The sequence below is a fragment of the Psammomys obesus genome, unplaced genomic scaffold (genome assembly GCF_907164565.1).
Source record: "Psammomys obesus unplaced genomic scaffold, mPsaObe1.curated_primary_1811, whole genome shotgun sequence".
In the NCBI taxonomy this organism is placed as follows: Eukaryota; Metazoa; Chordata; class Mammalia; order Rodentia; family Muridae; genus Psammomys; species Psammomys obesus.
In genome coordinates this window covers 11,645,545-11,667,042 of record NW_026585691.1, presented here as the reverse complement: position 1 = coordinate 11,667,042, position 21,498 = coordinate 11,645,545, and the positions used below count along the sequence as shown (strand labels likewise).

General features: G+C 41.4%; 1 protein-coding gene across 1 annotated transcript in view; it reads right to left on the bottom strand.

The window, feature by feature from the left end:
- Nucleotides 1-21,498, bottom strand: part of Atosa (atos homolog A) — a 58,743-nt gene that overhangs the window by 4,444 nt on the left and 32,801 nt on the right. The window contains exons 6-11 of the mRNA XM_055598553.1: nucleotides 19,576-19,689; nucleotides 17,147-17,226; nucleotides 16,125-16,233; nucleotides 8,385-8,543; nucleotides 4,080-4,148; nucleotides 1,869-2,065 (exon numbers count right to left, since the gene is read on the bottom strand). Coding sequence (XP_055454528.1) covers nucleotides 1,869-2,065; nucleotides 4,080-4,148; nucleotides 8,385-8,543; nucleotides 16,125-16,233; nucleotides 17,147-17,226; nucleotides 19,576-19,689 — 728 coding nt within the window. The remainder of the gene's footprint in view (nucleotides 1-1,868; nucleotides 2,066-4,079; nucleotides 4,149-8,384; nucleotides 8,544-16,124; nucleotides 16,234-17,146; nucleotides 17,227-19,575; nucleotides 19,690-21,498) is intronic.

Here is a 21,498-nt window from a genome sequence, read left to right as displayed (position 1 = left end):
ATATATATATATATATATATATATATATATATATATATATATATATATATATATATGTTTACATTTTAAAAGATTGTGTGTGAAGGCAGGGGGCATGCGCCACCCATGAAAGTAGAGCTGAGAGGACAACTTGTGGGAGTTGGTTCTTTCCTTATACCACATGGGTCCCATCTCACTGGCCCAAATTTCTTTCCTGTGAAAAAGTTTTCCAAGTTTGCACTTGGTAGGCAGTTTTTCATACTCATAGCTCATGTGGCATATCCCATGGTGCTCTTGCTGGGCAGTGTCAGGGTGAGTGTAACACTGCCCTGTGGATGTAGAACGACAGGCTCCATCAAGCAGTGTTCTGAGAGGAGCAGTCAGCCACTTCTTCAGGTGTGGACCTTGCATGGCTACCTCACTCCCTACCTACCCCTGCAGGGTGGCGGAGACCTACTGGAGTATGGCTGAGAACCACTGGGTTCCTTACGATAGTCTGTCAATCCCTGACGTGGCTGAGAATGTCCTATGGAGCTCCAGGAAAGAGGCTGCTGACTTCTGTGTTTGATTTGCTCAGTGTTCCTGAGAGCCACATAGGGACTGGGGGCTGCTGGGATGTTAGCAACGTGGACCAGAAGGACAACAAACACCAAAGAAAGCCCTTACACAGGGCAGAGCTCTAAGCTAAGCACTGAGGTGGAGGGTAACGCATCTCTGAAAGGCAGCCTGCATGTCAGCACTGTTAGCTCCAGATGGCCAGAAACAGGCCCTGTGGGTACAGTCAGGGAGTGAGTCAAGTCTCAGAACTCCTTGTCCGACATGGTACCAGCTGCATGTGCCTACCAGCCACCTGAAATGGGACTACTTCAAACTGACTGTGCTGAGTGTAAAATACATTGTGGATTTAGAAGATATGTTAAAACAAAAGATGCAAAGTATCTTAATTTCATACAGATTATGTATTCAAATCATAACATTTAGATATGCTAGGTTAAGTAAAGTATATTAATTTTATCTGTTTCTTGTTACTTTCCCAATGATTTTTATTTGCAGATAGGGTCTTATGTAGCCCAGGCAGGCTTCAAACCTGACAGGAGATGAGGATTGCCTTGAACTTCTGACCTTCCTGTCTCTACCACCCAAACCCTGGGATGACAGACATGAGGATCTGTGGCCAGCTCTGTCACTTTGTTAAACACCTGCTGCTAATTACAAACCAGGCTGAAGGCTCAGATGAAGTCTCTATCAGAATTACTGGTTTTAAAACTTACTGCCTCAAATAGCAGGCTTCATTCCAACTTTTAGTACTTCCCATTTAACAGTTAAAAGTGCAAACCCCTGATTCCAGTAAGTGGCAAGGATGGTGTGAATGAAAGCTACTCGTTCTGTATATTGGCAGGTTGTCAAAAGGCCCCATGCTAAGCTGAGTTCAGGGCATTTATCCAGTCAGTTAAAAGTTCTCTTACAAACCAAGTCTATGGGGGCTGGAGAGATGGCGCAGAGATTTAGAGCACTGGCTGCTCTTCCAGAGGTTCTGGGTTCAATTCCCAGCATCCTCATGGCAGCTCACAACTGTCTATAGTGGATCTGGTGCCCTATTTTGGTATGCAGGTGTGCATATTCATAAAATATACAAATAAATGGTTTTTTAAAACTAAGTGGAGTGGTGATGGCACACGCCATAAATCCCAGCACTTAGTAGGTAGAGGCAGGTGGATCTCTGTGAGTTTGAGGCGAGGCTGGTCTACAGACCAAGTTCTAGGACAGTCAGGGCTGCACTACAAACCCTGTCTTGAAAAACCAAAAACAAACAAACAAAAAACAAACCAAGTCTAACAATGCTAAGTTGTCCTGAAGTAAGCTGCTTCCCTATCACTCTGAAACATTACCTCAGGTGTATGAGGTAGCGTAGTAACTGTGCTGTGTGCTGGACGTTCTCTTTGTTAATACTTCTCTTCATGTCTTGTTTAACAGGAACAGAAAACGTCCTCTGTCGCAGGAATGTCTGGTGATTGGCTGGCATGCCTCGTAGGTCATACATGACAACAAACATCTTCACCACAGTCTTATTAGGATTGAATAAGGTCTGGAGAGACAACAGAGGGGTATTCTTCAAAAGGGTGATTTGTTTATATGATGCAGAATACCTTCCCCGTAATTAAACAGGTTTCTTAGCCATTTAATTCTACGGGATAGGTTCCATTCAGAGGCTACCATTAACATTTCAAAAGTTCACAGAGTAATACTTAATAATCTTTTAAAGATTCAACTTCATTTCTTATGTCACAATAAGATAGTATACCCATAATAAACCAAAATCTTTAGGCACAAATTTCTTATTAATAGCAAATAAGATGCATTTTTCTCGTTCAGATTTTCGGAAACTGTTCTGCTAGTTTAAGCATAAAACACTCTTCATGACGTATTTTGTGTTAGAATATCCTAGAATATCCTAGTTCCATCATTTCAAACATCAGCTGCAGATTCACAAGTTGGAATTTTAATTTTTCTTATATTTTAATGGATTGTAATTTTTTTAAATAAAGAATACAAGCTCTGTAAAACTAGAATTTTACAGTGGCTGTTTTAAACTGCTTACTGTAAAATTGCTGTAAGTGTTCAAGGGAGACTTTTCTATTGAAAAAGTTTCAAAGCCAGGAAGTAAAGCTCATTCTTATTAGACCCAAAGAAACAACACTATGTTTTCACACTGGGAGTCATTCGCAAATGATCAGGCTTTACAAATCATCAGTATCATTGCAGACCACAATATATATTTTCAGAGAAGACTGAAGTAATTCAATTGATTCTTGTCTATGAATAATTGAAAAATTGTTATTTCTAAAAAAAAAATACACATTTTAAAATAAAAACCCAAGCTGCTGAACTGACTTTAACCAAATTACCAACACATCAATCGGTAACTTGGTGCCATGCTTTCAGAAGCTCATCCCAGGGACTGGACATCACTCACTGAATCAAATGAGAAATACATCAACATTATGATCCAAGTTTACAACTAGCATGTGCTAACATCAAGGCTGATTCATTCAAGAAGGACAAGCAGACCGAGGAGTTCAGACCATGTAAGGATAAAAGCATGCTTAAAATGGACCACGTGGAGGTGAGCTATGGGCTAATGTCTATCCCTAAGGCAGCTCACAGCTAGCTCTCCAGAGGTCTACACTCTCTTATGGGTTCCACAGCCAGGGGCTAGAGAACGGACAAGTGTCACTCTTTAGCTTAAAAAAAAAAGTCTGGGATAGAGACATTTTAAATGCAGCCATTCTTCTGTGGCGCGTGCACACACACACACACACACACACACACTGCTCACTACTGCCTCACTCCTGTGAGACACCAGATAAACGTACAGGCTCGGCACAGCACTGAGACAGATGGACACGATAAGGTGTGACCTGACTGAGGAAAGTGCAGTCTGACTCTCTGAGGTCACAGGGCTCAGGAAGCCTGTTGGGCTAGAGCAGAGGCTGAGTGCAAGCAGCCAGTGCCAGCCGGAGTCTGCCGGCTGCACAATCTGAAGCACACTGAGGACTTGCTGTGTTACCCTGGGTCAGACAGAGAGATAGTGTAGATCAGGTCCGCCCCGCTGAGGAGGGGTCTCCTGAAGCCAGCTTAGATGACTACACAGATGGAGGAAGGCCACCTTCTCTGCTCTGGCAACTCTCAGATTGCACCTGGTCAGTTTTAGACATCACTACACTAGTGATAACCCCTCCACCCAAGTGTTACAATATTTTGGGGTCTCCTTTTAAATAGGTCACCCTCGATATGGCTTAACATTTAATAGAAGGCACTGGTAAGGCTCTAAAAATGTTGAAAATATCTCAGCTTAAGTTGTGTAAATGGTTCTTATTATTTGTCTACAAACATTCACCTCTATTAGCTTATTAATCTTTTCCTTTAATGTAGGTCCCCTAAATGGCCACTCCTGGGGCAGAGGATGGCAACTCCAAACAAAGCTGCAGCCCCACTGTTACTTACCAAGGTTGTTGCAGCAGCAGTAGCAGGAGAAAGGGCTAAGTTCTATATGTGTGTGAGAGAATGATTATTGCAATTGTAGGCTATAAAACACATACCACTTGTATCGTTCCTGAAGGAGGTACTCGATAACCCCTTTTACCAAGGGACTCTAAAGTAATCACACCCTTGAAACAAAAGAAGACAAGTTGAGTGCATATGTATATAACAGAGGAAAGTGAGAAACAACACATTGTTATTACAATTTCAGGAACCCATTTTATGGAAAGACATTCACGTTGCATTAAGAGCTACATTCTGTGAGTATGAAACGGTGAGGCTCCCCCTTCTAAAGTAAGCATTCACTGCTGCTCTTCCTAGACGTGTTGCAACAAGCAGCATACAGTATGGACACTGCTCGGAACTGCCACTGAGACACAGACCAATGGTCAGGTTTCCTAGCCACAAGGAAATAAATAAAGCAAGGTTATTAAGATTAGTACCATTATCCAAGAGGAGGGGGGAAAAGGAAGTAAAGAAATGATTGGTCTTTTGGAAGAGTATGGAAAAGTCAGGAGTATACAATATCTAATTCTTGGGCCAAAATGAAGGAATTCTTCAGTCAGACAGTCAATTTACACATCTGAATTTCTGAAGACAGACATTAGAAAAGACAGCAATGAATTGGGATTGGGAATCTGGGTGCCAGTTTCCCAGCGGGAAAAATGTTGAAAGCAAACATGAAAATGAAGGTTTACCAGCAAGGCTGCCTGCTCTGCAAAAAGCTACACACTCTTGTTTCTAAGAGGAAATGCTGTTTCAGAAGCAGCCACATCTTAATTTGGATATTTTTAGGGTGCTGCTTTGAATGTTGTTTTTTTTTTTTTTTTTTTTCCCATTTTTTTCACAGAGTTTCATGTAGTCCAGGCTGATTTCTGTTTCCCAAGTGCTGGGATTACAGTGTGTCACCATGCCCAACTTACTTCTGTTTCTCTTGGCTCTTTGTAGCCAAGCCTGCGCTGGAACTCATGAAAATCCCACTGCCTTAGCCTCTCAGGTGCTGGGATCACAGCTGTGAATCAACCACACCCAGTGGCGGAGCCTCTAGCTGCTACTTGTTAAGGAATCTAAGGCTCTGAATTGGCTCTAAGTCAGGGCACAGTGGCTTGTAGGTGTGAGAGCTGACAGCCGGAAGAGGTGAAAGCTGCATCACCGTCATTTCACTAGGCCATTAAAGGGACACTGGAGGCCCTCCACTTGGTCTGGTTCTCAGGGCGGCAGCGGCACACACATGACCTTGTCACTCTCCAGATATACCAAAATGAATCTGCCACTCAACAGGACTTCCCTGAGGACATCATTCGTACACCCAAGTTAAGTGCAGGGCAGCTGTTTTTCTGCAAGGTCCAGACAATGGGGAAGAAAGTACGGTCCAAGGTCAGATTGAATGTGCAAAAGCCTCTCAATAACCAGGGTGAGCAGCAGGCCACAGGTGGCGCCTGTGACTGTAGTCCCTGACTGCTTTCTGGGGTGATCCTTTCCCTCCTAGTACTTGAGGCAGGTAAGCAGAATAAGTGTGCGCTCTACACAGTTCATGATTCTATCATCATATGTTGTAAATAGAAATCTCAAGGTAAATATAACACAGGACTGTTGTACTAGGTGACATCTCTGTTAAGTTTGGAAACTTAACAGACCTGGGTTGGGAAGTAAAAAGGAGTGGATCAAGATGGAGAGAGAGCCATGCTCCAACATAGGATTCTAACCTCACATGCAGAGCGTGGATGTTAGACTTACACCTTGGCAATGAAGCAGTAATCCCTCACAGTGTGCTCAGCATATTCACTGAGGGAAATGCACACCCTTTTCAAGTACGAGCAGTGTGGATAGTTACATGAAAAAGCACACTCCTTTCTAGTTCCAGAAGGAAAAGGGAAAGCTTGTAAAAATGGTAACTACTTTTATAATCATGCTGGTAGGGCCAGGAGTTACTGTCCTTCCTCCCAGTCCTTTTCCCTACAGGAAGGAGAAAGCCAGGATGACAGCTATGACTTGTTACTGTATTTCTTTCTCTAACATACAATTCTGTTACTTTTCAGAACATAACAATAAGTGATTAAACTCACAGTGACTGAAGATTTTTGAAAGGTCTTTTAAGTTTAGGGCAGCCCTCCAATATGATTTTTTTTCTTTTTAATTGTGTATGTTTGGCCCTTGGAGGCCAAAAGAGGGCATTGGGTCTTCTCTCCAGCCTCCAAACAATTTCTAAGTAATATAAGACCAGTAGTAGCACAGGAAAGTTAGGAATTACATAAAAATACTAGGATTTGATTATTATTATTTGATTCACTTCAAAGACCAGCATATCAATATTTATACCTAGGAAAACCCACCATGTTTAATATAAAGAAACATTTATAGTTCCTCCTCTGGCATTTTTATAATAGTAAGGTTTAAGATAAACTAAATTTCGAAGAATCCTAGCAGAAAATAAATCCTCAAATTATTGTGTGAGAAAGAATATTGCTGGGTGTGATAACATACCTATAATCCCAGCACTTGGAATGTGGAGGCAGGAAGGCCAAGAGTTCAAGGCCAGCCTCAGTTACATAGACTTTGTGGTCAAACTGGCCTATACGAAACAGCAATAAAAACAATACGAAACAGTAGATGGAAAAGAGAAGCAGGCCTAAATTTGATAAATTACAAATGGGAGGAAATTGGACCTGGCCAGTCATGAGTCCATAACATAAAGCCTAGCCTGACTTCACCCTGTGACAGCTGGTTTCTCTGAGACACCGTTTCTGAGCAGCTGAGTGCTGTGTGGCATAGTTCTTGGAGAACATTCAACATTCAACTGCTGACTCCAATACGAAGAATTAATTTTTAAAGAGCTGTTCGATGCAAAAATCCCACAAAGAACTTTCTGTCCTAACGTTTTACCTCTGGGGCCATTCAGTCTGTGAGGAGAAGTCACACGGTTATTAGAGCAACACAAAGGTGCTTCTGATGGTGTGTGATACGTTTCATCTAACAAAACATGGTCAGTCCTTTGAAAGCAGACTAAGCTATCAAAATAGAAAGAACAAAATTTAGGGAAGATCTGTGGTGCAAGGCTTGGCGTGAACCACTTGTGAAAGGAGCCCACTCCTGCTTGGTGAACAGACTCAGGGAAACAGGATACACGGTGGCGATCATTACCACAGAAAAGGCAGGCAGGCACTGGGTTTTTAGTTGTTTTATGTTTCTGAGACAAGGTTCTTCCCTGCAGCCAAGGCTCTTCTGGAGCTTACCACAAAGCCCCGGCTAGCCTCAAACCCTCTGTGACAGAAGGCAGGCATCCTTAGGAGGATAACCTAACTCAATTCATACGTTGACTTATCCATTTTCAAGTCTCTGCTCAAAGTCTTCTGCTGTCTTTGTGTATTTTGGGACTCTGTTTTCTTTCCCAGCATTGTTTTCTATCAAAGAATGAAACACTAGCCAGGCCCTGGATCAAAAATTTCACCTTAAAAACGGAGTAAACCTCAACTAGCTTCCCTGACTGACTGGAACAGCAAGGAGGCAGCCTTATTTAGGTCTTAAAAAGCACAGCTTCTTCTCCTCTCAAGTATGTAGAAACCTCTTTCCATGGCTTTTATTCTTAACAAAAGACACTGTCACTAACGTTCTTGAAAGCCCTGAGGCAGAAGGGAGGGTGGGGGTGCTGAGTCAGGCTGTAGTTCCAGGCCTGCATGAACTTCTCACAGTGACACTTAATGTGATTGCATTTATACCATCACTGTGAACTTCTCCTTTGTTTTCTAAAAAAGTGTTTATACATCCAACAGTGTTCAGAGACACTTCTGCAGGTTAAGGCTTGTTTTACCCAGAACCCACTGCAGTAGAATGGGGAAGGTAAGTTTACAGGACCTCAGGCTCTAACTCCTGGAAGTTTTCTGACTCTCCACTAAGTCACTAGTGTAATCAGAAATAACTCACACTCTCTGAGACCCACGATCAAAGGAAGGGGGTGGCAAAAAAAGACCAAACAGGAGAAGCTGGGGTGAAGGGGGCCACAGGTTGCCACAAGTCCCCAGATCTAAGTCTGACTGAGCTAAGAACCACACAAGATGGCAGCCACCTGGAATTATGGTGCAAGGCTGAGCACTGGAGAATTCGTGTGAAATTAGCAATAGACTGACTGTGTCAGTCACCTGTAAGTCATCTAGAAATGGGTAAAATTTCAGCATCATTTTCAAATGCAAAACAAGTCACCTGTTGTTTGAACAAGCTGGGGAAAAGGTCAAGGGGCAGTATTTTGGCTTATTGGTCTGTATTAAGTTTTTAACTCTCTCTTAGAAACTGTTTCATAGGACTGAAATAGAGATGTGAATTACTAAATTGGCTGATTTGGGCAGAAAAAGACAGTTACAAGTACTTGCCATATAAGGCGAGGGAGCGTTATCATCCGAAACACTGTAGAATGACACTTCCACGGGCAAAGTCAAGTGTGTGGGGCAGAAAGTACCACTCGCTCCTACCTCGGCAGTAAAGCCATCAACTATGCCGAGGGGGTCTAAACGGTAATTCAGAACAGATTCCTGGAAGACAAGATAACAACACATGGTTAAAAAACATAGAAAAGCTAGTACATTAATTTCACTTTCTGTTTAGGGAAATATTTGACTGTGTCTTCTAGTTCCCATGGTAGCACACATCTGCAATCCCAACATTTGGGAGGCTGAGGCAGAGTGTGGTGAATGGCCACATGGACGCCTGACTGGGCTACTGAGTCAGGTCAAGGCTAATCTGAGTGACACAGGGAGACTGTCTCAAACTGAGAAATGATGGTTGTTGTGAGAGCCACGTCTTTTATCTGACCTGAAATCAACTCTACTAGAAACCACCTTCTACTAGAGCCTACGCAATGCCTCCTCTCTCACTCTTTCAAACCACCACTGGATTCTCTCAGAACATCACTATTTTTTAGATCTAATTGTTTAATATGCAAGTGGAAAAATGTGCCCTTTTGCTGGGCACAGTGACTTGTATCTGCAATCTCATCAGCCACTTTGGTATCTGAGTTTAAGGCTATCCTGGGCTATGTAGTAACTTTCAAGACGGCCTAGGTTATATAACAGGCAGTAGTTGAAAAGAAAGCACACGCCTGAAATCCCAGCACTTGGGGAGGCAGAGGCAGCCAGATCCAGGACAGCTGGTCTACAGATTGAGTTCCAGGACATCCAAGACTACACAGAGAAACCCTGTCTCCAAGTATAGTACTATCAGAGATTGTATCTGTCCCAGAGAGAATCCACTAGAAGGTCTTGACAGCAGACCACACACAAAAGTTCCATTAGAATTAAGCCAAATTCCAAGGCTCTACCTGACAACTTGACTGAAAGCACACCCAACCAAGTAAACTGCAGTCCATAGCCTGTGCTCCATTTCCCACCTCACAACTCTGCTGGCCTTCCCCAGGCTTGCTAAACCCAGAGACATCAAGTAAACCCCTCCACCCTCACCCAAGCCCCTGCCAGCCAACTCGCCTAAAAGCACATCCAACAGCAGTAAACTGCACTGTAGAGGAATTTTAATTCAGAACATGGCTGCTCTGGCAAGAGATCACATCCAAAGATCTACCAGGTCTGTGTGATCTGGCTGGAATACAGACATGCCTTTAATCCAGGAGGCAAGAAGATCTCTGAGTTCAAGGCCAGGCTGGTATAGATCAAGTTTCAGGTAAAGAAAACCTTAGATCCAGGCATAGTGGTACACACCTTTTATCCCAAACAATGACAGTCAAGTTAGTTTGTGGAAGGAAGCAGCCATGTTTGAAAGTGATGTTTAATCAAGTGGTAGAAAAGGTGATGAATCAAAGAAAGGTTTGACAAAATGGGATATGCTCAACTCTCAGAAAAAGAGGGAGGAAAGGGAAGATACTTAAGGTCAAAGAGAGAGAGAAAGAGAGACATAGACACAGAGAGAGGAGGCAGTGTTAGGACAGTAATAGAGAGACAGGTTACAGAGAGAGAACTTGTGTGAAGACCGAAGGAGCCTGAAGATTAGAGCAGATTGCTGGAGTTAGTTTGAGGCCAAGCAGAGCAATTCAGGGGCCAGACTGAATTAAGGCAGCTGGGAGAAGAGTTTGAGCCAAAACAGCTGAGTTGAATCAGCCAACCCAGAGCTCAGTAATTCATCAGTAAGTCTCAGAGGCTGAAAACATTCTAGGCCTAGGTTAGATTGTATGGAGGTTAGAAGCTCCCAGGACTAGGCCTAGGCTAGCCTAGAGAGGCAGTAAGTCACTGAGACAACTGAAACAGGCGAATAAAAGTTCCTTTTACACTGTACCCCATACTCTGTGCTTAATTTCCCACCCCACAACTCTGCCTGCTTTCTTAGAGGCCTGCTGATAACAGCGACAACCAAGAAAGACCCTGCCCCAACCCCTTGCCCACCATAAAACACACCCAATAGCCTTAAACTGCACCCCATGTGCTGGACTCCATTTTCCAGCCCACAACTCTGCCTGCTTTACCAGGGGCCTGCCAGCACCAGGGACCCCAGGCCATACCGGTACTAGGGACCCCAGAGGCAAGGGAAGCATCCAAAAGCTCACAGACCACGCAGGCCACAAAAACCTCAGGGAAGGCACCCTACTGGGCCTGAAGACTCATTAATCATTAGACTCCCTGCCCACTGAGGGCAGGAGACAGGAAACCGAAACCAAGAGGAAAAGCATCCCAAAACACCCATTCAACAAAGATAAACTCAGAAATCAGCATTGGAACCTATAACCGCAAAACCCAGATGGCTAAAGGCCAGCATAAGAAAACAATGAACAACTGCTGGGGCAATATGGCACCATCAGAGCCTAGCTCATCTACTTCAGCAAGCTCTGGATATCCTAACACTGTTGAAGCACATGAAAATGACCTTAAATCCAATTTTATGAAGACAGCAGAGGCCCTTAAAGAAAAACATAAATAAATCCCTTACAGAAATACAAAGAAATAAAATAAAACAGGTAAATGAATAAAATGTTCAACACCTGAAAATGGAAATAGAACAATAAAGACAACAGAAACTAAGGAAAACCTGGAGATGAAAAAGCTAGGTAAGAGAACAAGAACTACAGGCACAAACATCACCAACAGAATACCAGAGATGGAAGAGAGAATCTCTGGCATAGAAGCTACCATAGAAGAAACATGTATCTGTCAAAGAAAATGTTAAATCTGTAGACATAATGCTAAAGATTCAAATGCTGATTTCTATGCCCCTCCATATCTGGTTGATATCCTTGTTCTGAAAATCTCCTGTATCAATGTTGTTTAAACACTGTTCCCCAGTTCCCCAATATGTCAATAAAAAGGCTTTTAACAACCGATGATGACTGAGTAGGGGAGAGAATAGGACTGAACTTCCTGCCAGCCAGGAGAGGAGAAGACAGAGAGAGGAAATGGGGATTCAGCTATGGGCAGAGGTTCAGGACAACTGAGCAGAGAAAGCCATAAAGTGCAAGTATCTTTGGGTAATTACACTGAGAGAAAGCCAAACTAGCACAGAGGACTGAATATAGAATAATAACTGCTCAGTACTGTGCTGTGAAGTATGTTAAATAAATAATATACTCTAGTCTCAAGTATCTGGCTGAGTTAAGAGAGAATCAAACACACACAATTTTAAAGCTAACACTAACATAAATCTAAAAAGTTCCTGACAAAAAATATCCAAGAAATTTGGGACACTCTGAAGAGACCAAACCTAAGAACAATAAGAACAGAAGAAGAAGATTCCCAGCTTGAAGGTCCAGAAAATATTTTCAACAAAATCATAGAAGAAAATTTCTGTAGCCTAAAGAGGTATCTGTAAACATATAAGAAGCTTACAGAACATCAATAAGACCAGAAAAGAAAATCTTCCTACCACATAATAATCAAAACACTAAATGTACAAAGCAAAGTAAGACTATTAAAAGCTGCAAGAGAAAAAGGCCAAGTAACATATAAAGGCAGACCTAGCAGACTTACACCAACTTTTTAAAAGCGACTCTAAAAGCCAGAAGTGCCTGGGCAGATGTCTTGCAGCCTCTGAAAGTCCACAGATGCCAGCCCAGTCTACTATATCCAGCAAAACTTTCAATCACCATAGAGGGAGAAAACAAGATATTCCATGACAAAACCAAATTTAAATGATGATATATTTCTACAAATCCAGCCGTATTAAAGATACTAGAAGGAAAACTCCAACACAAAGAGGTTAACAACACCCTCCCCCCAAAAACCCACAGGAAATAAATAATTCCACACCAGCAAAACTGAAAGGGAAGGACACACACACACACACTCACACACACACACACATACACACACACACACTCAGACACACTCATACACACACACACACACACACACAAACACTACAAACACCAACGTTAAAATAACAGGAATTAACAATCATTGGTCATTAATTGAGATATTAATATCTCTAAACATCAATGGACTCAATTGCTCAAATAAAGACACAGGCTAACAGAAAAACAGGATCCATCATTCTGCTGCATATAAGAAACACATCTCAGCATCAAAGACAGACAGAGTAAAAGGCTATAAAAAGATTTTTTTCCAAGCAAAAGGACCCAAGAAGCAAGCTGGAGTAGCCTTTCTAATATCTAATACAATAGAATTTCAACAAAAATTAATCAAAAGAGACAGAGAAGGACACTTCATACTCTTTAAAGGGAAAAATCCACCAAGTTGAAGACTCAATTCTAAACATCTATGTCCTAAATGCAAAGGCATCCACATTCATAAAAGAAACATTACTAAAGCTTAAATCACACATCAAGGCCCGCACATTAATAGTGGGAGACTTTAACACCCCGATGGACAGGTCATTCAGATAGAAATGAACCAGAGAAATAATGAAACTAACAGATGTTATGACTCAAAAGGACCTAACAGATATCTATACAACATTTCACCCAAAAACAAAAGAATATACCTTCTTCTCAGCACCTCATGGAACCTTCTCCAAAACTGACCACATACTCAGTCACAAAGCAAGTCTCAACAGATACAAGAAAACTGAAACAACTCACCTATATCTTACCATACCACCAGGAATTAAGCTGGACTTCAACAACAACAGAAGCAACAGAAAGCCTACAAACCCATGAAAACCGAACAACTCTCTATTTAAAGATCACTCAGTCAGGAAGACATAAAAAAAGAAATTAAAGACTTTCTAGAATTCAATGAAAATGAATGCACAACATACCAAACTCACGGGAAAGTAGTGCTAAGAGGAAAGTTCATAGCACTAAGCACTTTTGTAAAGAAATCAGAGAGATTTCATACTAGCAATTTAAAAGTATACCTGAAATCTCTAGAATATAAAAACCAAACATACCCAAAAGGAATAGATGGCAGGAAGTAATCAGACTCAGGGTTGAAATCAATAAGTTAGAAACAAAGAGAACAATTAAAAAGAATCAATGAAACCAAGAGATGGTTCTTTGAGAAAAATCAACAGATAGAAGAACCCTTAGCCAAATTAACTGAAAGGTAGAGAGAGAATATCCAAATTAACAAAATCAGAAATGAAAAGGGGGCCATAACAAACACTGAAGAAATCCAAAGATTCATTAGGCCTTACTTCAAAAGCTTGTATTCCACAAATCTAAACTAAAAGGATGATTTTCTTGATAGATTCCACTTACCAAAGTTAAATCAAGACTAGGTAAACAATTTAAATAGACCTAAAACCCTTAAGAAAATAGAAGCAGTCATTAAAAGTCTACAAACAAACAAACAAACAAACAAACAGCCCAAGGCCAGATGGTTTTAGCACAGAATTCTACCAGACATTCAAAGAACAGTTAAAACCAACACTTCTCAAACTATCCCACAAAATAGAAAGAGAATGCCAAACTCATTCTATGAGGTCACAGTTACCCTGATAACTAAACCACACAAAAATTCAACAAAGAGCATTTCAGACCAATTTCCTTATAAACATTGATGCAAAAATACTCAATAAAATACTAGCAAACTGAATTCAAGGACATATCAAAAACATCATCCACCATGACCAAGTAAGTTTCACTACAGGGATCCATCAATGTAATCCACCACATAAACAAACTGAAAGAGGAGTGCCACAAGGACCACATATATCAGGGCACAGGGGTCTTTCATGAGACTGTTTCTCCAACCAAGGACCATGTATGGATATAACCTAGAACCCCTGCTCTGATATAGCCCATGGTAGCTCAGGGTCCAAATGGGTTCTCTAAAAAGGGGAACAGGGACTATTCCTGACATGAACTCAATGGCAAGCTCTTCAACCCTCCCCCTGCCAAGGGAGGAGCAGCCTTGAGAGGCCACAGAAGAAGATATTGCAGCCAGGCCTGAAGAGACTTGATAAGTGAGGGTCAAATGGAAGGGGAGGAGGTCCTCCCCTATTAGTGGACTTGAAAAGGGGCAGGGAGAAGATGAGGGTGGGAGGGCAGGATAGGGAGAGAATGAGGGCGGGGGCTACGGCTGGGATACAAAGTAAATAACCTGTGATTGATATAAAAAATAAATAAATAAATAAAAACTGAAAGAAAAAAAAATCCACATGATCATCTCATTAGATGCTGAAGAGGCCGTTAACAAAATCCAACACTGCTTCATAAAAAAGGTCTTGGAGAGGTAAGAGATACAAGGCACTTACCTAAATACAATAAGGCTATACACAGCAAGCCATTAGCCAACATCAAATTAAATGGAGAGAAACTTAAAGCAATTCCACTAAAATCAAGGACAAGACAAAGCTGCCCACTCTCTCTGTATCTGTCCAACGTATTACTTTAAGTCCTAGCTAAGGCAATAAGACAACTAAAAGAGATTTGGGAGATAAAAATTGGAAGGGAAGAAGTCAAAGTATCACTATTTGCAGATATAATAAGTTACATAAGTGACCCCCAAAATTCTACCAGGAAACTCCTATAGCTCATAAACACCTTTAGAAAAGTAGCTGGATACAAAATTAACTAAAAAAAAATCATTAGCCCTCCTTTATACAAACAATAAGCGGGCTGAGATAGAAATTAGGGAAACAGTACCCTTCACAATAGCCACAAATAATATAAAATATTTTGGTGTAACTCTAACCAAGCAAGTAAAAAACCTGTATGACAAGAACTTCAAGTCTTTGAAGAAAGAAAACGAAGAAGATATCAGAAGATGGAAAGATCTCCCATGCTCATAGATCAGTAGGATTAACATAAATGGCCATTTACTAGAAGCAAACTACAGATTCAACACAATTCCCATTACAGTTCTAACACAATTCTTTACAGACCTTGAAAGAACAATTCTCAACTTCATATGGAAAAATAAAAAAACCCAGGATAGCTAAAAAAAAAAAAAAATCCTGTACAATAAAATAACTTCTGGAGGTATCTCCATCCCTGATTTCAAGTTGTACTACAGAGCAATAATAATAAAAACTGCATGGTACTGGCATTAAAACAGAGAGGTTGATCAATGGAATAGAATCAAAGACCCAGAAGTAAACCCACACACTCATGGATACTTGATTTTTTACAAAGAAGCCAAAACCACCATACAATGAAAAAAAAAAAGCACCTTCAATAAATGATGGTGGTCTAACTGGATGTCTGCCTCCCCTTTTCTGAGGAGAAAGGGGGGAAGGTAGGATGATATGGAGGGGAGGTGACAGGGAGAACCTGGCAGGAGAAGAGGGAGGCGAAGCTGTGATCAGGATGTTAATTAAAAATGATTGCTTCTGTTTTTAAAAGATAATGTTGTTTAATATATGGAGTTTTGTTTAACTAAAAATACAAAAATTGAAAAAAGTGGAAAGTCCTGTCTACCTATTTGTCGATCACCCCTGAGAAATAACACTGAGTGACAGCTTTTCAGGTGTTTTCCAGCCCCTCTCAAGCTTGTGTGGAGTTATCTACAGGGACATCATGGTGTGTGGGGAGCCTTCCTTCAGTTAAGTGATCATCGGAATAAGATGAGGAATAAGATGAGCAATTTCACGGCTTTGGAAAAAGACAGTCTATTCATTTATTTCCTTTTCACAAAGAATGTTAACGACATAATGATACCCTGGCCCTCGTTTAAGGCATTCCAACTCCTAAAATAGTTCCAAAGCAACATTACCTCAAAATTTCCTAGAAGACTGAGACTTGTGATTGGTGGAGCACTCAAACTCAGAAAAGGTTTTTCATGAACATCTGGATCCTCTTCAATGTTCAGACATGGTCGAGAGCTATTGAAAAATAAAAGCAGGAAAAAACAGAACAGGTTAACTGCAGTACTTTCTTATTTATATCTGTGAAATGAATTAGAAGATACGGAACAATTTCATTCAAACTACTAAAACAAAATTAATGTTACCAAATTTTAAAATAAAAAAGTTGTGGTGGGATGGCGGTGGCACATGCTTTTAATTAAAGCCCTTGGGAGGCAGAGGCAGGCAGATCTCTGTGAGTTTGAGGCCAGCCTAGTCTACAGAGTGAGTTCCAGATTCACAGAGAAATCCTGTCTTGAAAACAAAAACAAAAAACCAAAAAAAAAAAAAAAAAAAACAAAACAAAACAAAAAAACAAAAAAAGGTTGATGCAAAGTTTGTAGTTGAAATTTCAGATTAAATATTATATTGGTAATATTCAACAAAGAACATATACATAGATACACAATTCTCTGAAGTTACTGGAAATGCATAGTATTTAGAATTCTACATCACATTCAGCTGAAAACAAGAATTCAAAGGCCAAATTATGTGACTGCAATTTCAGGGCTGGAGATGCAGCCCAATGTAGCACACTTGTCTACAACATATGAAGTCCTAAGCAGGATCTCAGCACTGACAAAGAAAAAGGTTTCGTTGTTGTTGTTGTTGTTGTTTATAAAGGAGGGAGGGAGGCAATCTGGGCTGGAAGACAGATTAAGGCTCAGAGATGAATGAACCGACTTAAACCGTGTGTTACTGATGATGGCGACACACACACAGCCAAGCTCACTGTCTCACTCTCTATCATCCTAAAGTGTGTGTGCAGCAGCATGATGAAAATGCCCTTTTTTAATTAAAAAAATGTTAATACTTTTAATATACTTCTGACTTAGCCTCAGCTTATCTGCTGCGCAGCTCTATTTCACAGCCGCGCACCCTGGGCAATTACCTTCTGGAGGACAGGCTTCTCAGATGCAGCAGCGATGTGTCCAGATCAAAGCAGCCCGACTGGGTTTTCCTTTGAGGAACCTAAAGGGAAAATAATTATTCATATTCTTAAAGGAATACTTTTTAAATTAACCAAACACTTAGGAAATCCAAGTGAAGCGTATTGTTTTAAATGACATTTATTTCCTTGTTTTGTATGTGTGCAGGCGCACGCGTGCTAGGGCACACATGTAGAGGTCAGGGGACAGTCACAGGAGTCAGTTCTCATCTATCTTGTGGGCCAAGGGATTGAACGGAGGTCGCCTGGCTTGGCAGCAAGCACCTTTAACTGCTGAGGCAGCTTACTGGCCCAACATGTACCCTTAAAGTAATAAAGGTAAACATAACAGTTTACTTCAAATAATGCTTATCACACATTTTTCTTTCATTCTCATTTTATTAACGTGGAAAACCCAGATGACTCACAAAAGTACTTTAACTAGGTTTTAAGTAAAACTCGGCTTTTCCTAAAACTGAAGCTTACCTGGCATCTATTTACAAGGACTCTTACTTTGTGTGTGTGTATGGTGCACGCATTTGTGTGTGTACAAGTGCAGGTATGTGTTTACAAATGTGTGTGCCTATGTGCGGAGGTCAGAGGTCAACGTCAGGTATCTTCTCCAGATATTCTTTATCCTACTTTTTGAGATAGGGCCAGGGCTCATCTATTCAGCAAATTCCAGAGGTCCTCCTGTCTTTGCTCCCCATCACCGGGGCTGTAGACATACGCTGTAGTGAGCGCACTGAGAGCCCAGGTTCTCATGTTGGTGATGTGAGAGCTTTACCTACCGAACCATCTCTCTATCCCAGGCCTTTTACTTGTAAGCTTTATATATGTGTGTGTGCTTTGGTGTGTGTGTGTGTGTGTGTGTGTGTGTGTATGTGTGTGTGTCTACAACACTTAGAGTTTATTATTTAAAAGGGGGAAAATAAGAGTGTTGGCATCTCATCCACTGTAACATTCCCAAGAAATGTACTGCTTTAGAGAATCGGTTTAAAGAACAGTACTCTGAATTTTCAATCATCAGCATGTTACTAGATCATATTTCTCGCAAACCACTTATGTCAAAATACATTGATAATAAAAGCTCCAAGTGCAAATCAAAGGTAGAGTCACATACAACATGAGAGTTAGACTTGTTTTGGGAATTAGTGTAAAGTGTGTATCATTAATCAGTATAAAGTCCACCGGGCGCGCTGGTCTGAGAAGAAACAGCTGCGATTACAGGGGGAGTGATGGCAATCCTGTAAGCTGCAGGCATAAAGGGCAGGAAGCTCAGGCCCATGGGCAACTCTGGGAGATCCTGCCTCAAAGTGAAGCCACTTTACCCTGCACGCCGGCACCCCCTGCCCCAAATGGGAAAAAGGTATGTGTAGGCTGTGGGGTGCTTTCCTAGCATGTGTCCATTTAAGTGGGTCGACCTTCAATTCCTCAGAAAAAGTCCCTGACTCAACCGTGTCCCAAAACCAGACCATGTAAAACAAACCAACAAAAAAAGTAAGAACTCGTCCGTACAATCAGCATAACTCATGCTTCAGAAAAGCTCTCGGTCTTCCTTCCCTTCATTCTCCATGCTATGCCTGGCCGGTGGATGAAACTTCTGGACATAATGAGCACACTATTTCGTCTTCTCTGCCCTTTCAGGGTTTCCATTCTCCACCCCTTTCTGTCCGTCATTCTAGGTGCTTGCTAAACATCTGTCTATGTGCCTACTAACCTTCCACTCAGCGGATTCCACCCTGTCTTTCTACACGGACTGCATGTGTGTGCGGGCATCTGTGTATGTGTGCACACTTCAAGGAGAATAACTTCATGTCTAGATTATTTTCTTTCAAACACGCCCCCACTTTCTGGAGACACAAAAGCCTTTATAATAGCCCAGGACAGCCTCTGGTTTGCAGTCATCCAGCTTTACCCTCCCAAGTGGTACTGGGATGGAAGCCAGGATCAATCTGCCTCTAAGCAGCGTCCCAAGCCCTCCAGAGATTTTTAGCCAATGCAGTCAAAACTATGGACCTGTTTATGCTAGTTTCTAGACAAAACTGTTTCTGGTGCCAATATTTACTGAGATTTAAAAATTCTGCTTTTATGAAATTCTATCAACATCAAGGTATTTTTTAAAAAAAATCATTTTGGTAACAATTACAATATTCAGCAAAAGAACTTCAGGAAAAATTTCAGTACTGGTGAAATACATTTCACTTTTGTTCAATTTTTAGTCTTTTCCTGTATTATCACATAGCTGTTAAATGTAGTATCAAAGCCCACAAGGCTTTCTAACTGAGAATTTATTTCATAGGCATTGAAATGTTTTGATGAACACTGGCTGCGGTGCATGAGAGCATGCGGCTGCCTGCAGGTGCCGGGCCCGAGGGAACTGAGGAACTTACGGGACTTGAGAGGAGAGGCAGCCCCGTCTGAGGGTGAAAGGCTCTAGTTGATGTCCCGTCCAAGGAATGAAAATTATGTTTTCTCCAGGCGCTTGAGTGTTTCAGTGTATCCCTCTGTTAGGAGAAGTATTAGATTTTAGTGGGAATACTTAAATAATGGCAAATTTGTAGATTCATTCCTAACGCAGTCTGAGGTACACACCATTGGTGGTAAAGCTTAAAAACCCTTTCAGTCTTACACGCATAAAACACACACGCACACACACAGGCAACATCACAGAAGATTGCACTTGTTTTTTATATCATGATTCAAAAGTTCTCAAGCATGTCCAACACAACTGTTTTATCAACATATTCGCTCATAATCTAGCATCTAATATCTTAACTTGTAAAAAAAAAAACAGCTAGAAAACAGAGTTAAGACTGTAAAGTATGAAATTGTGTCAATAACATGAGCCATTTTTAGAGTATTTCATTTAGTATGATGAATTCAGAAACATAAGAACACTTACTGCTCTTGCATAAGACTCAAGTTTTGACCCCAGTGCCCACACCAGTGGCTTACAACCATCTGCAACTCTAGTTCCAGAGTGTCCAATACCCTCTTCTGGCCTCTGTGGACACCAGACACATGTGTGGTGTTCATACATACATGTGGGCAAAATATTTATATACATAAAATAAATATAAATAAATCTTTTCTAAAGACTAGTGTGAATCAAAAAAATATGGTCACAGCACTATATTTCTACTGTGAGTCAAGAAACCAGTGGAGTGGGAATAGCGGCATATGCTTGAAATACCAGCAGCTTACAAGGCTAAGGCATGAAGGCTGCTGGGCCCAGGGCATTCAAGGTCAGTGAGGGCAACCTCATGAGACCCCTTCCCAAAACGCAGGGAGAATTCATTCAAATTGGACAAATTTATATCTAAAGATCAGAAAAATCACAAAAAATATAGGAATGAAAAGTGAAAAAAGGTTGGTCATAGTTCTGGTATCAGCTTTGTGACCTAGGACAAATTAGCTAGCCCTCCCGGCCTGTGGAGTAAAAGCATCTGGCCCTGGGGAGATACAGGGTCCCACAGACAAGCATGCTGGAGGACATGGCAAGCTGTGTATGATCTCATGAGAAATAAGAACATGAACAAGTCAGTGCTAGGACACAAACCAAAACACCATGTCCAAATTAAGTTCACAGGCCTGCTCTCTTGTCCAGGGTGGCCTTTAACTCAAACCTTTCCTCCCTCAGGCTTCTAAAAGCCTGGAGCTGCAGGCCTGAGCCACTCTGCCTCTCCAAAACATCGAGTGTTAAGGCTTTACACGGCTTTGTAAGTCTTTGTGACAATTACACCTTTTGGGTATCTCTTTTTATCTGAGCAGCATGTTAAAGCTTTATGAACTATGAAATTCATAAATGAATTCTGACTTCATTTTCAGAATTATATGGCTTATTTGGTGTGACTCAAGGACGAAACTGGGAGGAAAAAACCAGGAACTAATGCGCCCTGAGTGACCTCTGAGAGCTGCCCCTGCAGAGACAGCCTGAGTCATGACTGTGCAGCATCCATACCAGGCCGGAGCTGCTTGCAGAACACACCAAGCTGACAGGGAGGTCTACTTCATCCCTGGTTACCCCCCACCGATAGTTCACAATACTGAAATAAACAAAAGGCAATGGGGGAAAATACAAGTGGGTGCAGGACTTGGACAGCTCACAGATTTGACCTTGATTACTATGAAGGAACAGCTGAACCCTGGGTTAAAAGAGACCACCAATGGGGTGACAGTTCCTAGCATGTCCAACCCTCCAGGCCTCAGTTTCTCCCATGTGCCCTACTTGCCCCTTGGAACTGCCAAAAGGAACTGTGTATTCTATAATCATGTGACATAACTAAGAGGAGCCTGTAGACAGCACAGAATTC